Genomic DNA, 16699 nt, shown 5'->3' with positions numbered 1-16699 from the left:
TCAGAATGGAAAATGAAATCACAGAATGGCGAAGTCTAATAACTAAGTTTCACTTTTATAAACAGCAGTATTTAGAGTTAAGAATGTCTTGCTTTGTGAGTAATTTAAATTATGGGCAAAAATAATTTGCCTAAAAATGCTTGAACTTGCAAGAGCAAATATTCTGTATGATTCTGAGATGTGCGAGAGAATCCTCATTCAGTTCAGGTTCTTTGAACAAGTCGAAGCTGATAGTTATTGTCGGCCCATCCTATGCACTGTATTTGCCTAGCAATTAAAACTACTTTTATTCTGCCTGCAATACACTGTACTCCATCAATGTATAATTATATTTTATTGTTTTAACATTTATCAAGAGCGTACTGAAACTAAGCTGTTAAGATTTTGCATTCACTTTTGTTTACGTATCTTCAATATGTAGAAGTTATAAAACATTTTAAGTTAATTAACAAAATATTCCTCTCTGTACAAACTCATATTAAAATTAACTAAACCTAAACATGAAGTGCTCATGAGGCATCTCACAGAACCCTTCTTCATACATTTCATTGTTAAAGTACTCCAGGGTAACCTTTAGACTGTTTTTGACAAATAGTATTACATCAAAAGCAGCAATAAAAAACCTGACCATTCAGGTAAACCTCAACAGTACCATTCTGATGTCCAGTTGATATTTATATCTGTGAATCGGGTTCTGACTTTGAAATTGTGATCATGGCCCCCCACATGCTAGTGCCGGGCCCTACCCCCCCCCCCCGAAAAATTTTGTGCACCTCCCTTGAGAAAAGATTATGGTGTATTTTTTCAGTTAAAAAAAAAAAGAAACCCCTTTCGGGAAGAAAACAAATATTGAATGCCCTTCCCCCCCCCCATGAGAAAATCCTGCATACGATGCGGGCCGCTGTGGTGGTCGAGTGGTTATAGTGACGGACTCGCGATGCGAGGATCCGGGTTCGAACCCCACAGTGGTGGTCGGCTTTTCTGTGGTTCCCAACTTCAAGGCGCGAATGCGAGCCGTTCTCCCCGTTAAAAAGTCTCGCCACAGAGAGCAACAGGCCTACAACGTTACAAATATTCAAAACATTACACTTCACTCACAATTTGAAGTATAGATGGCAGCACTGAAATATCATACACAACACTAGCTACACACTCAGACTGTTAGGTGCACTCACTTTGTTCCAGACTCTGCCACGAAGCTGGGCTGGAAGAGATCTCGGCAACGGGATAAGTCCGGTGGCAGAGACCCTGGCGTTCATTCATTGATGCGGCATTTGTATATGCAGCAAAACATCGCTACAACGATAATCGATAATAAATACATCTACAATGATATTTTTTTCAAATCTTGTTTGGAATTGCCTGGCTTAATGTTAAACTCTCAGTACAACGACATCATCTACTATGATAAACGCCTCTATAACCCGATATTTTTAGGAGAATTTTGAAATCGCTACAACAATATTTTGCACTAAATGATCACCGAAAGCTAACGTTATTTGTATTGCTGCACTATGTGTACGACACACAAAAGCACTATGCGGTAAGCTTCTGTACAGGGACAATACACATCTAAGTGAATTTTATAAATAAACTAATCAATTACAATTTTTTGTAACGAATAAATACATAAAAGCGTATTTTCCGATAATATTAACAATGCCGATATAGAAAAAATGACAATAGCAAAAAATTTGATCACACGTGAGGATAATGTTACCTCTTTAATCCCTCTACCACAATATTTTTTTTTTGGTCCGTAGAATATTGTTATATCGAGGTTTGATGTCTATTTAAACTAAATAATAAATATAATTGTGTGTGTGCCACATTTCGAGATATGATTATGTGATTTGTATATAATTTTACGCAATACAATAGAGCTCCCCTATGGGCCAGTTGAAAGAACGAATTGGTTAGGCGATATGGTTTTCCCATAGAAACTTGTGATTGCCATAGGCGTATTGCCATTTTCACGAGGGTGGGGGGTTACGTTCTTTTTTCCTGCAATAATTTTATAATAATTTTTCCTATAATCTCGGCTCTGGGAGGGGGGGGGGGTTAGAACCCTAAACCCCCTTTGCATACGCCAATGGTGATCGTGATCCATGGTCGGCAGGGCCGCAACTGGGGGGGGGGGCAAGCAGGTATCTTGCCCAGGACCAGAAGAGTGCGCAAAATTCACCTTTTATAGCCTCTTCTTCAAAATTACAGGGGGGGGGGAAATGTCAAAATATGTGCTTACCTCAGCTGATCAAGCATTTAGTTGCGGCCCTGATGGCTAGTGTTCAATGTCAACGTCTCTCGATTAACGATAATACCTATATTATGGTATATTTTCCTTCGTCCGCAGAATATCGTTATACTGAGATTTCACTGCAGTTTTATGATGCATAATACTAGCTACAATACCCGGCGCTGCCCGTGTTTTCTTCATTTATTGGGAGGATTGGAAAAGTGGCAAACCATTACAAAGGAATAAATATATAATACTGGCAGGATTAAAGAAGTGACAAGCCATTGTAAAGGCACGTGTAAAACGCATTACTAGGGAACCACGGTAATCAAAGTAAACATTCCGAAAGTGATTGTTGAGGCCCAGAAACCATTGTTGCCCGACCACTTTTCGTCCATTTCGGGTATCTGCCTTTCTCTGACGAACTTTTGAAGTAGCCTATCGTTCAATCCGGGCCCTGTTTGGTATATATCCAAATTTCGGCGACGATCGATCTAAAATTGTGGATTTGTATAGAGAACATACACACAGACAGAAAATCAATTATATATAGATATATATGCACAGTATCAAATTTATCCTTAGTTTCTCTCAGATAAGATATCCACCGCATCTCTATAGTTTCGTTGTTCACCAAGCAAGCAAGTATACTCATACTACACCAAATGAAACTACTGTAGAATCTCTACACATGACGAACCAGTTTGAAACGTGTTTTACACAAAACAAAATTTCTATCCAAACGTTTAACTTCAATTTAGAACATCAAAGATTATTCCTATAACGCACGGGTTCTCAAACTGTGCGCCTCCAACCTTTGCCATGGTGTGAAGTTTTCGAAAATATTCTTTGTTAAACAGCTCTGGAGAGCCGGTGGAGCTCGCGGATAAGCATTGAATAGGGAGAAAGGGCGCCTCAGGTGGAAAAAGTTTGAGACGCCCTGCTTTAACGTGAAGTTATTCCATGCAATGATTTTTTTGATAAAACGAAGCGATTCCGTTATGCCAGGCGATTCACTACAGGCGTGCAAAAAGAATAAATAAATTTAGTGCATTAAAGAGTTAAAGTAATAATACTGAAAACTATTTTCATTGGCCTTGGTTGAAGCACCGGCCTGAAAAATTGTGTGTGAAAATTGAAATAAATCAAATGTTTATGTTCACTTCATTTATTCAACTGAGCAACTTTACAATTCTGTTACAGTCGTTTATACGACGTTCAAGAGGCCGAGTCAAAGTATGAGAGGCCATGTATCAGTCGAAGTGAATATAACAGCCTTTTTAAAAAATTATCCCCCCCCCCCATACATATAAAATGTTATAAAATTTTATGCGTTTAGTTGAATTCCAATTCTGTTCTAAAAAAATATTTCATATTTGAGAGGAAATTAAATCACATTTCAAATCATATAAAGAAATAAAATTTGGCACAACATTACCTTTGGGACACGACATTGAGTACAAAATTGCAACAAAATCTTCTCGACTTGCAAAAATTTCCCCATCTTGGACTTTTTTTTTGCAGTAGATGATTATCAATCAGGAGCTTGCTCTTCGGTTGTTTCTCTACTTTATAATCGTTTCAAAAAGTTGAAACGAACATATTCAACTGGTTTGCAACTTTTTCCAGGGGGGGGGGAATCAAAATTCTTCCAGGGGGGGAAACACGTGTACTCAATGTATGTATATATATATTTGTATATATATAAATACGGCCCCTAAATGACGGGCCTGTTTGCAAGATGAACTTTCGTTATCAATTTAAAATTCTTGTTGAATTCTTCCAAAATTTCCAGTTTTTTTAGAGAGAGCGTTTTTTGTTTTTCCGACATTACGAACGACGAATTTGACACAGTTAGCAAGCAGTGCCGTCTGAACGCATGGACCTACCCGAGCACGGCCCGGGGGCCTCACAAAAATTGAAATTTTCGAGAATAGGTTGGGCCTCAGCAAAATCAATTGGCCCGGAGGCCCATGATGCTCTTAAGACGGCCCTGTCAGCAAGCAAAGCACCACATCGAAAGAAAGTTCTACAGGAAATGATTGAAAGAACTTGCTGTGCATGTGTACCTATTTTCGGTAGACCTGTACCCCCCAAATGCTTACAGTAGACTTTCTCACCCTCTCGGGATAACGTTGAAAACATAGGGAGAGAAAAAATTCTGAATTGGTCATATGGCCGTCAAAACAATTCAAACCCATTTCTTCGGGACTCTCCACATCTGCGTATTCTCAGAAAGAGGCAATAAACAAATCACCTAATTCCACTCTAAATGGTCATCAGCCATCTCACTGGCAATTTTCGTATACGTCAGCAATCACCCTAAAATTTATGTCTTTTACTGTGACAATATGCTAGAACTGTTGCAGCAACGCTTTTTCACTGCATACAAAAATTTCGTGCGCATTTGATGGATATAAATTACGTTTTTCTTTTTTCAAAAGTTTCCGAGTTTGAGTCGAAGTGAAAACGTCGAATAATTGAGGTTTTACGTTAAATAAATGAATGAAATATTTTAACATTAAAACGTATTTGTTGTATTGTTGTTTAAAATGTATTGTTACCAATTGCTACCCAAGATAAACGTCGTATAAACATGAAAGTTTTATAACTGAGTGACGTATGAACGAGGTGTAGATATGCCCTATTAAAAATAATCGTTTTTAAACTTATGAAACACAATTCAACAAACATCGCAACTGGCCTCGATGCAGGGCCAAACTCTTCTGATATAGATTCATTACAGTTAACTCTTAATGCTCAAAATAAAAATTTAACAAAAATTCAAATTTTTAGCTTTGCTTACCGTTCTTTTGGGCTAGAACCGTAGGATTCATCCACGTGGGAAAAAAATTAATCCTTTCTGTACGCAAACTCGTTCAACTATTTTACTAAAAGATTTCGAACAACTGACCATCACAATGTCTTTTCTTCTTCCTTCCTAGGAGAACGACTGCCATGAGAGCCGGGGGAGGGGGGGTGCTTGTACAATGTTCTTTTCTTCGTTTCCGGGGGAGGGGTTTCATTTTTTTTCGTTTACTTGTACATGTGCATAGTTAAAAAAAATTTCAATGAGATCTAAGGTACGTAGTTCAAGATATCCGTCCATACGAGAACAAATTGATATGATTGGTATTAAAGAGTGCTGTCTATTTTCCTATGGGACATATCTGAAAGAAAAAAAAATTAAAAAGATCTTTCCACGGATCCCCCTGATTCCCGGGTCAGCCCCCTCCCATGTGGGGGCCATGCTTGTGATAGTGAAAAATATTTTTCCCCACCTAAGAAAACATCCTTATTCTTCTTCTTGTTTGTGATCATGCATATTTTACACACACACACTATTCAGTCCTAAACATGAAAATACCACTATTTTATATTCGATATCGAAATCGGTCATGAATAGAAATAAGGACGAAAAAACTTCGTCTGAACTAGACTTATTTTTCCTTTTTATTTAAATGTAATTTAAATTCCTTGTTGGCAATTTTTTCTTGCAGAAATGAAGCTGAAATATATTTTACTGATTAAGAAAAACAAAAATGAAACAGCCAAGAAGGTTAAAAATTGTGTTTGCTTAAAAAAAATGGCTTTTAAAGGATCTTGTGGGAGAAAAATTATACTTCTACGCAATTACAAACAATGAAATAGTCATCAATGCATTCACAATTTCAGTGAGAAATGTTTATGTCAAACAACAAAACATTTGAGTTTGTCCAAGAACTTTGAAAAACCAGAAGTGAAATTTAAAAAAATCCAAAATTCACTGATAGGGGCATACATAGCAGAAAAGTGACATAAAACGCTAAAGAGCTTTGCGCTAAATTAGGTTTATAAAAACTTCAGCCAGACATTACGTGTGCATGAGATGCTGCTGATTTATCTGTGTTACATTGTCTGTGATATTATTTTACTTTCACCAGTCAAATGCAGCAGTCATTCTTACACGATACTTACATAACGCGAAAACTCACTTATATGCCGTTTTCACTTTAAAATATAGAAGCCGGATGGCAGCAACACTACAACACAGTACACTCTTAACTTTCACAACATAATAGGTTAGGGTCCCACACACACTCATTGAACATACCTTGCGGCATGTACCAATTCATTAGAAATTCTGCAGAGGAATGTTTACGAGGTGCATGTATGGTTAAATAGTAATAGTAGTCATTCTTGGCGGGTTTAGAACCCATCTGAATTTTCACAAGTGTCCTCTTTCAGTTAATGCACTGAAGTCAACGATTTGAAAGTTTGAAGAAACAGGATCGTTAACAGTTGGAACACGACAAATAACTGTGCCCGTGTAGTTGCTTAACCCTTTATAAAGCCATGGTAACTACACTTCCCACCAAATTCATTAACTTTTAAATGTTCATCGTAAGCTATTTTACCACCTCTCATTACAGTTGCCATCTATTAATAACTTCAGAGAAGCAAAAAAAAAAAAAAAGATTTATCTAGATGATTTCAGTTGAAATTAATTTTAAAAAATTAGCTAATTATCTAATAAGCAAAACGCATTTCTTCTTGTAAATAAGTCTCAATTCCAAAAATATTTTAATATATCATTACAAGAAAATATGGCCCAATAAAGGGTTAAGAGCTGGATGCATGTTTATTTCACTGTTTGAGAAGTCTTGCGGAACGATCAAATACTCGCGTCCCACTGTAACACCGCGAGACGCAGATGGTGTTACAGTTTACGACGGTCTCTCGTAATAATAGAGCCGCCGACATGAAGGGAACCGGCGAGTTCCGAGAAGCAATTCTTCTGAGGAACCGCTGGTACCATCGGGCCTATATAAGGTGAGACGCTGCTAAAAACGGGGTCTTTTTCCCTGTAGTCGAGAAGGAAGTGCGAGTAGAACGAAAGAGGGAATCTCTGGTGATGAATATGGACGATGAGGACTGAGGTGGATCTGAAAGATTTGGTGGTGAGTGCCGTATCAATATAGTCTCGGAATTATCTCTCTCAATAACTAATTCAATTTTTATTTTTATGGAGTTAATTAATCATTTAACATTCGGCATGACAAGTTCATGTATTTGCGATGGTATTATATCATGTTGGATAAGGATCTCTTCTTCGAATAGCTCTTGTTTTATTTGTTAATTTACTAAATTAATTTGTTATTATTAACCCCTTTTGTGTGTATTCCATTAATTTTCAATGGTCAATTTCTTTGTTCACGGACGTCACAAAACACAACGCAAAAATAGTCCTTAATCGTAAATTTAATTGTTTTCCTTTTTGTGCCCCTTCCCCAGTCGACACCGTCACACCTCCATACAATACTGGTCACGTGCAACAAGTCCAATGCAACAAATATGGCACTCGATTGATTTGTTTTCACATTTCTTGACAAAATGAAGTTGAAGCTACTTGACTTTCAAAAATTCTTTTGCTAGATGAGGTGCATTTTCATCTACACTGGTGAAATAAATTAAGAGAATTTGCATATTTTATCGAATTTCATGAAAAGAACTGGACTGAATGTAAAACCACTGCTTCTGAACAGAAATGCAAATCTTGTACGTCAAATACGTAAGCGTACACGCAAAGCTGCATTAAGAGTTGCAGCATCTTTCAAGCGGCTTTGCGTACACGTGTGTGTAGCCTGAGCCAGTAAAGAAACAGGCTTAATAAGCGCGCGTAAGTGAAGACGCATTTCGTTCGCTAGCACACCTCGGCGAATTTCTTGGTGTTATTTTGCAGCAATCGGTTAATTTCAAATTGTAACAGTAAAAATGAGTAACCACCAACGTTTAGATGATGGAATGAGGTGGCGAATTGTGGGGAGGCTAGAAGCAGGCCAATCTCAAGTCCAGATTTGTAGAGAGTTCAATTTAACGCCCAGCGTCGTGTGTAACTTATGGAAACGGTTCCAGGATACCGGATCCATCGAGAGAAAGCCTGGGCAAGGTCGTCCAAGAGCCACGACGGCCAGAGAAGATCGCCATTTATCGATTATAGCGAGGCGTAACAGGAGTGCTACAGCTTCTCAGCTCTCTCGTGACTTGTATGCAGCCACTGGAACCCGTGTATCAAGGGTGACTGTTTCCAAAAGACTTCATGAGAGAGGGTTGTTTGCAAGAAGACCTGCTGTTTGCGTCCCGCTCACTTCTACGGACAGGAGAATCCGTTTATCATGGTGCAGAGAGCATAGAGATTGGAGGATGGATCAATGGCCGACCGTTCTCTTCACTGATGAGTCCCGGTTCAGCCTAAGCACCGATTCTCGCCGTACGTTCATATGGAGAGAACCAGGGACCCGCTACCTACCCTCCAATGTCCGCGAAATCGACCATTATGGTGGAGGAGGTTTAATGGTCTGGGCAGGCATCACACTTCTCCATGACTTTGAAAGAGGCACTGTGACTGGTGTGAGGTATAGGGATGAGGTCATGGAGCCCTATGTTCGCCTTTTCAGGGGTGCAGTTGGCCCCTAGTTCATTTTAATAGACGATAACGCGAGGCCACATAGAGCTCTTCTGCTCGACGATTTTCTAGAGAGTGAGGTCCCACGACGTTAAACAGAGCAAAACATCCACGAAGTAGATTTACCAGTATGCTGTAATCATGGTCCCCCCATAGGGGGGGGGGCTGACAGGGCTCTAGCCGTGGGGCCCGGGGCGATTATCATCATTTTTTTGCTTTTTTACGCTATAAATTAGCTACAGAAGGGGCCCATCAAAAGTCTGACCGATGGGTCCGCAAAAAATCCCAGCCTGGGGGCCCCGCTACAGGATGTGGGGGGCCATGGCTGTAATTGTGGTAAAAATCATCCAAGTGTCTTCCACGGCTGGGAGTTCCATAAAAAAAAAACTGGCTAGAATTCGCAAGGAAATAAAATCAGTCTCGTAGCCACAAAAAAATGGATAAAATCGCATCCTCCCCTTTAAAAAAATCTGCAAAAAAGTATTCAAATACTACTTTTTTCTCACCAGAAGTGAGTGGCGAAAATACTATGCAAGTAAACAAAACGAAGACTTGAGATCAGTGATAAGTGAAAATTCGGCTAAGTCCGCGATGGATGATAACACCAACTTCGTTGACTCTACGGAGTTCGTGGAAAACTTTGACAAAATTCAGGAACTTGTTGGAACGAGTTGGGGGAGAAAACTTGGAAAAAATTCTTGACTCGTCTCAAAATTTTGTAAAGTTCAACTCTACGGACTTCGCAGATGTATCTACCGACTTGGCGGAAAAGTTCACAAATATTGGACTCTGGTAAAAAATACATCTTGAGGCAAAGTCGCTCTCGATCGGAACGAAAAAAAAATCACAATAGCCGATGCCGAAAACCAGCAGTCGTAACGCCTGGTGCTATGTCCGTCTTATCGGACTCGGATGATTCGGTGGCCAGTCTCAATTCCACGTATGAGACGAATGAATTTGCGAAATCCGGCATGAAGGATATCGTTAGAGAGAGAGAAATAGCTCACAGAGAAGGCTATCTTTCATAAATTTCTGATCGAAGCCGGAAATATACTCGTTAAGTAGGCGGGCACGAGTAAAAAAGCTAAAAATCAGTTCAACGAGATATTTAGGAAATCTCTCAACATTTTGGTAATTTTACTTTTTCTTTGTTTCCTTTCATCATCTTTTCTCTATCAAAAAGTATTTTGAAATAAAGTATTATTTCAGGGTTATTTTGCCCAAAAATAATTAGAAAAACCAAATAAAAATTCTCTCAATCTATTTTTTCCTGAACTGATAAAATTAATAACTCTCATCTTGATTTTTCTCCTACCCACTAATTTTTTTGGTATTTTGAACTTTGCTAATAATCGAGTATTTTTAAGCCAATGCTGTTCACTCATCTCAACACAATACGGTTAGATTATGTCGAAGCGTAATAACGTCACGGAAGCAGAGCACATTTCCTACCTTATTTAATTTCATTAAAAAAAGTAACAAGACCGTCCAGACAAAATTTTCAGGAAAAATCAACATAAGTTTTGCATTTTATGACCAGCTTCCCCGATTTCGACAAAAATTTTCTTCTACTGACTTACACGCACAACATGCAACACACACATGTACGACATGTACGAACTCGTCTTTTTCTTCATAGGCCTTTCTGGCTAGTTTTTAAGCCGAAAAGTCAATCCCTAAAGGGATGGGAATTGGCAAATGACCTCTAATTCTGGTCTGGTAAGAGCAATCCCTTTACATGCATCCGAAATTACTGTTTGGTGTGACTTTATAGCATATTTCATTTCATTGTTGACCCACTCTGAGAATACTATAACAGAAAAAAAAAAAAAAATATCAGTATTTATATATGTACACTTCTCATCTCAAAATTAAGTCCCCCCCCCCCCAATTTAAGGTTAATTTAGCATACATTTTATAACTTGATCAATGTTCTTGATTCAGCTAGATGCAAAAATACAGTATTTCACCAACTATAAAAAAGTGCAATAAATGTTTTTGAATTATTCTTATGGATTATTTCAAAATCAATTGCTTACCAATATTCTCATCATCACAGTTGCTACATAACTTTTTATCATCTGTAATGCAAAGAAAGAAATCATCAACACTGGTTCACCATCATTGGTTGTTTGACAAACGAAAATACGAAAAACGAAATACATCTACTTCATGAATGAGAACATTTTTTGCAGTTGCATGCAAAGAAATACTGTTTGTAAGCCCCAATATATTAATCATATTTGATTAAATATTTTCAACTGAACCTCGTGCTAGGCAGGGTTGGGTTTTTGATATGACAAGGGTCAAAAACTGGTTTAAAATGTCAAAAACTGTCGAAAAAACTAAATAAATGCTTTTGGATATTATTTTGAACACAATAGGTGATGATAAAACATTGTAATATTAAAAAAAGTTGGTTTATTTTTAAACACTAATTTATTACAATAATTTAAACAAAAATATAATTAGCAATTTTGAATCAATATAAAAATAATCTAGAACAAATAATACATAACTTTATGGTTCATTTTATTTGAACTACTGGTTTCGTGTGTTCAATTTACTAAGCGAAACAGAGCTGCTCATTCAAAATTTGTGTGATAAGAGATGAGTGTCAGATTTTGACCTCAGAAGCCAACTCAGTATTAAAACAGTCAAAAACTTATTGCCAATGTTGTCAAATAGTTTTTGTAACCTAATAAATATGTTAAATAACAAAAAACTTACTTTTATATGGAGATTGCAGTGTTTTATATTTTGAATTACCATATAAAATTACTGAGTACAAAATATCTCTAACTTGATATCTTAAATTTTCTGATCTACCCAAAATTTTTTTCCATATTCAAAATTCTCGTGCAGCATATGTGTGTTAATACACACTAATTAAACTCATTTATCCTCACCTAAAAATTTTTTAGCTTAGGTTGTATGAATCCAGAGTTTTAAAGAGAATTTTTAAATCAAAGCAGAGATTGCAAGACTTCATATCCAAAGCACTGTTTTGCACGTTTAGATATAGCTTCAATTGAAAAACAACCATTGCATCATAAATGCTTGTAAATATAATAATAAGCTATAGGAGTTTTTCAAGCATCGTGTACAATCAGCACTGCCAAATTAAAGGACATTTTAGTCCTACAATTCAAGATTTTGATTGCTAGATATATTCTAATGTTATGCACAGTAAGGGTATTGCTTTTTAAGTATCAGATCACCTAGATAATTCTAATAATAATAGAAATAAACATTACATATATGATGTAAAAGAACAAAACTTTTTAAACACCCATTTGTTATAAACATCCGCTATACTCTTTTCATAACTATACACATATTACAGGGTGTTCTGTTAATGGACCGACAAACTCAGAGGGTTGTTAGTAGGCATCAAGAACTAAAATTGCAATGGAACATGATGACGCAAACCACTTTGAGAGGGTGAAAATCGCTAAAAACGCATGTGTCCAGAGGAGAAGAAAGGTGGATGCCAGTTGACTGCTGATTGCGTTTGTGGGTTCGCTCACCATATCTGACGTAAGCAGCGTCGCGAAACGCATGAGCTGGGGTAGGATCACGCGCTGCGGACGACGTTAATTAGTGCTATTGCGGTAGTAAGCACGTGTAGCAGTTAGTTGCCTATTTCAATGAGTACCGTGATGGCTGACTACACAAACCAGGAATACGCTGATATGCATCTGATTTACGGTCGAGCAGATGGCAATAGACGCTTAGCACAGCGGATGTACCAACAGCAATATCGTGTGCACACACCAGAGGATCTCATAGCGCGGATTGTCGTCGCTGCGGAAGACATCAAAAGCATACCTGGTATCTTCGAGCGCGTCCGGGAATCGTTTTTACGTCGTTGTAGACTCTGAAATGACGTCAGCTACCGCCATTTCTAACAACTCTTGTAATAATTACTCAAATCTTTCAGTAGTTATTATTGTACTTTTTGTCGTTCCAGCGTGACGTCGAAACCTGCATGCGTTTTTCATGATTTTCACCTTCTCAATGTGGTTTGCAACACCATGTTCCATTGCAATTTTTGTTCCTCTTGATGCCTACTAAAAACCCTCCGAGTTTGTCGGTCCATTAATAACACCCTGTATAAACAGTTGAAGAAATTTTGGAAGGTCGAGAATCATCGTGAATTGAATAATATAAAATAGTTCTATGGTTTTTCTTTCAGCTTTTATGCTATGCTCTATATTGTATATTTTACAAGAAAAATTACATACATACAAATGTCCAAAATAATTCTGCAGAGAGCAGAAAATTATTTTACAATCATATTAAGTATTTATTATTTGTATAACAGTGACTAAACATTGCATGCAATCAATGTGTATATTTTCAACAGAAATTTGGGTGCGGTAGCCCGGTCGATAAGATACTTGCCTAAAGTACCAAAGGATGTTTAGAGGTGTCACGAGTTCGATACCCGGTTCGTCCTTTTCAGAAAACTTTCCTGACACAGGAAAACGGCGACATGACCACAGAAAAAATTGCTAACGCAGTGAGTCTCCCATTGAGGGGTTAGCGCAGGGACTAAGTCAATTCGTCGTACTCAACTTGTGGCGGGACAATTCGTCGCGTTCAATTTGTCGCAGTGTAGCGATGTTGTTAAGCTACATTCCCGTGATTCAAAGATCCAACAGGTAACAAATGAACTAGGCAAGTTCCAGATCAAAACATTTATTGTTACAAGTACTTAGAACAAGTTATACGTTAGAGTTCAAATGATTACATGTTAATTCTGAAATCGACAACGATACGCAAAACGACAAGATTAGGTCTCACCCAAATACAGCCGTGGATCAGCTCCTATTAACAGCGTGACATCGTTGATCAACTCGTATGTCCAACATCAAGAACGAAGTGTCCTTATTTTCAGGTGAGGCGGACAACGTTGACCTCTCGAGATAGTTCACCTCAGGAACCTATAGGGATCGGAGCATCAAGTAGTGCAGCACTTGTAGACCTCGTTGAATCACAGCAGTCGGCGCCACGTTGAAGACTTATTTGTACATAAGTGCAGGTTGCTGAATCAGTGTAGGGTTCAACGGCTCTTTCTAGGAATCACATTCCATCTGACTAGAACACACAGTAACTGACTAGTAATGACTAGAAGATTACGTTTGAACCAACTACCCGGAGTAGCCTGGCTTAGTAAATCACGTTTTTATATTAGTATTAACACATCGTCATCATCATCATCATCTAGTTGTTAGTAAAGATTACTCAGCCATCATCCCCACTGGGAGGAGGGAGAAGATCGTACTGCTCAGAGGTTAGGAGGTTGAATGCCAAATTTCAGGTTTATTCAGCCTATTTATAATAGCCGAAAACAGGTTTGTTCTCGGCACACTGAGTGAACGAGTTACTTCCGGCGCATCGGGAAAACTATGACGTCATTCCTGTTGATCTACATATCGCGCTGAGCTATAAGTTTACTTATAGCTCAGTGGCATATCGTAACACAATAGGGATTATTTCGGATATTCTGTATTTCTGGTTGGCAATAGTTCAATAACCGCGACCGCAGCCGGCCGGACTTTACCCACGATATCGGTAAGGCTATTGAGGAAAACCGACGGAAGGTTGTGTTGTTGGAGGCACGTGTGTTAGTTCCTCAGTGTTAGTGTTTATTCGTGTTTTTCGTAAATTTTTTTTTCTCGTTTTTTCCTTTCAACGTGTTTGGATTATTTTATACTTTTCTAGTGGTTCGGTGGTTATTTATTTTGATATTTCGTAAATTATTTTCGATTCAAAGTGAAATTTTATAAAGTTCGGTCTCAAGGTAAGGTCTCTGTTTTCCCACGTGGTCATCTCTCTCATGCCATTTTCAAGAACAAGAATAATTTAATAGAATTTCTGGTTAAAGTACCAAAGCGTTCTAAACAACCATGAATTCTGCCAAGACAGAGACCTTCACTTCGGCCAGCACAGGTAAGGTGCCTAACCCTTTTAATGTTTGGTCGTCCTCGATTTGTGACGTGGATATCATCGATCATTCTGAACCTGCGTGTCTGTTTACTATCAAACTTTCCTGTCTGCAAGCTATTCCGAAAACAAGACCTATTGAATTGAAGAAATACATTTGTGGCCAAATTTCTAACCCCAAAAATATTCATGAAATTCGTTTCACCCGTGCTGGTGAGCTTCTGATTACCACAGGTGATCCACAAATTGTTAAGGAGGTCTTGAAGATAGACAATATATTTGATATTCCCGTCAAACCTTTCCTTCTTACGGAATCCATCTCATCTAAATTTTTTCTTAAGAATGTCCCTACTGATATTCCAGTTTGCGAAATCGCAGATGAGCTCCAAAGTGAAAACCTCCAGGTTATCAGTGTCCGTCGTTTCATCAAAGACAACAATCCCTTGCACACGGTATTAGTCACGATTCTTGGTAAATGTATACCAAGTGAGGTTAAATTGTGGCTCCTAATTTTCCATCCCTGTCGTTTCATCGATCAACCAAATCAATGCCGAAAATGTTTTAGCTACTCGCACCGAAAAAAGTTTTGTAGAGCTACTAATCAGTTTTGTAAAAAGTGTGCTATAATCATGACTATGTGACCAATGTCAAAACTCTGTTTCTTGTATAAACTGCAAAGCTTCTCACCTTGCCACTGACCGGAATTGCCCGACATTTATCTTTGAAGCGAAAGTCCTCAAATACAAAGCTGAAAACTGTGTCCCCATAAACATTGCGCGAACCAGGTGTAAATCCAATGATACGTCGTATATTGGTCGAGCCAATATTTAAACTTCGTCGGACATTAACTCTTTGAAACTGGAGATCAGATCCCTGGTTAATGCAGAGATAAACGCTCTTAGAGAAATCGTTCTCAAGGAGCTGAACTCTATTCTCCAAGAATCCTTCTACAACTCAATTAGATCCTTGATACCGGTGATCGTGAGCGCAGTTCAGTCATCGCTCCAAAATACGTGCATGTCATCTTCAGACGGTGCACTTGTGGACATAGAGGCCTGCGGTCCTTCTGATATAAACGTTAATGACACTCTTCCTTCTGAAAAAGATCCTGTCGGTCTCCGATGTCTCTGTCTAGTGAATTCGAGTTCATTTCGCCCGCGGAAAGAGCGAAGCAGCGTCGAACAATCAAAAGACAAAAAAAGGGGTCTGAGCCCCAATCCCGCACTTGATTGTCCCCCCGTTTGTTATCAAGTAGATAGCGATGTTTTTTGCCTTTGTTATGGCGGGGTTTTTTTTCTCTTGTTTTTCTTTCTGCATTCAGTGAAAGGATTTCATTGTTATCGTGTTCAAACTTGTTCTCCCTCCCCCCTAAAGTCTGGGATATTTTTAGATGTTTTTCCCTCTTATTTTTTTTTTCTATTTGCTATATAATGAATAATGTTGACAGCAATATCAAGATTATCTCGTGGAATGTAGGGGTATTTCATCTAAATATTTAGCGATACATAATTATATGTTGGATTATGATGCTTTATGCTTTCGGGAATCTTTTTTGAAGCCATCAAAAAATTTCTTCCTTCCTGGTTTTCATATATATCGTGCTGATAGACCTGATGATTTCGGGGGTGGTTGCAGTTCATTCAATCTACCCCTTCCAATTTATTTGGAAAAGAGTGGACTCGTCGTTTGAACTCCTTATTGTTAAAATATTTTTTACAGATCGTCCCTCATCTCCTTTCTCTTTTACAGCTATTAATGAAATTTTCAATTTTATTTCCAAGGACTTTGTTCTTCTTGGTGTATGCTCATTTAATGCTCATTTCTCCGCGTGGACTTCGCATTTTGATTCAACTGCTGGCCGAGCTCTTTATAACTGGTATTTATCCAATAACGTTTGCCTTACTCCTCCTCCCACCTGCCCTACTTATTATGGTGCTTCCACGCAATCCTATCTGGATTTGTGTTTTTCATCGCCTGAGGTTCATCGTTCACTATCCTGGTCACCGTTGTCATCATTATTTGGTAGTGATCATCTTCCAGCTATGATCTCATTCTCCTCATTGACA

At 38.2% G+C, this 16699-nt stretch overlaps 1 protein-coding gene across 2 annotated transcripts in view; it reads right to left on the bottom strand.

Annotated features, from left to right (window-relative positions):
• Positions 1–16699, bottom strand: part of hlk (hulk) — a 350573-nt gene that overhangs the window by 84566 nt on the left and 249308 nt on the right. For both annotated transcript variants that reach the window (XM_089239381.1, XM_089239380.1), the window contains exon 28: positions 10721–10762. In XM_089239381.1, the coding sequence (XP_089095507.1) occupies positions 10721–10762 (42 nt within the window). The remainder of the gene's footprint in view (positions 1–10720; positions 10763–16699) is intronic.

This window comes from Pholcus phalangioides, unplaced genomic scaffold (genome assembly GCF_987345545.1).
Source record: "Pholcus phalangioides strain wild (caught in Gottingen) unplaced genomic scaffold, Ppha-v1.0 ptg000011l_1, whole genome shotgun sequence".
NCBI classification, from domain to species: Eukaryota; Metazoa; Arthropoda; class Arachnida; order Araneae; family Pholcidae; genus Pholcus; species Pholcus phalangioides.
Note: the sequence above shows the minus strand (reverse complement) of the source record. Positions and strands in the feature narration are given on the sequence as shown.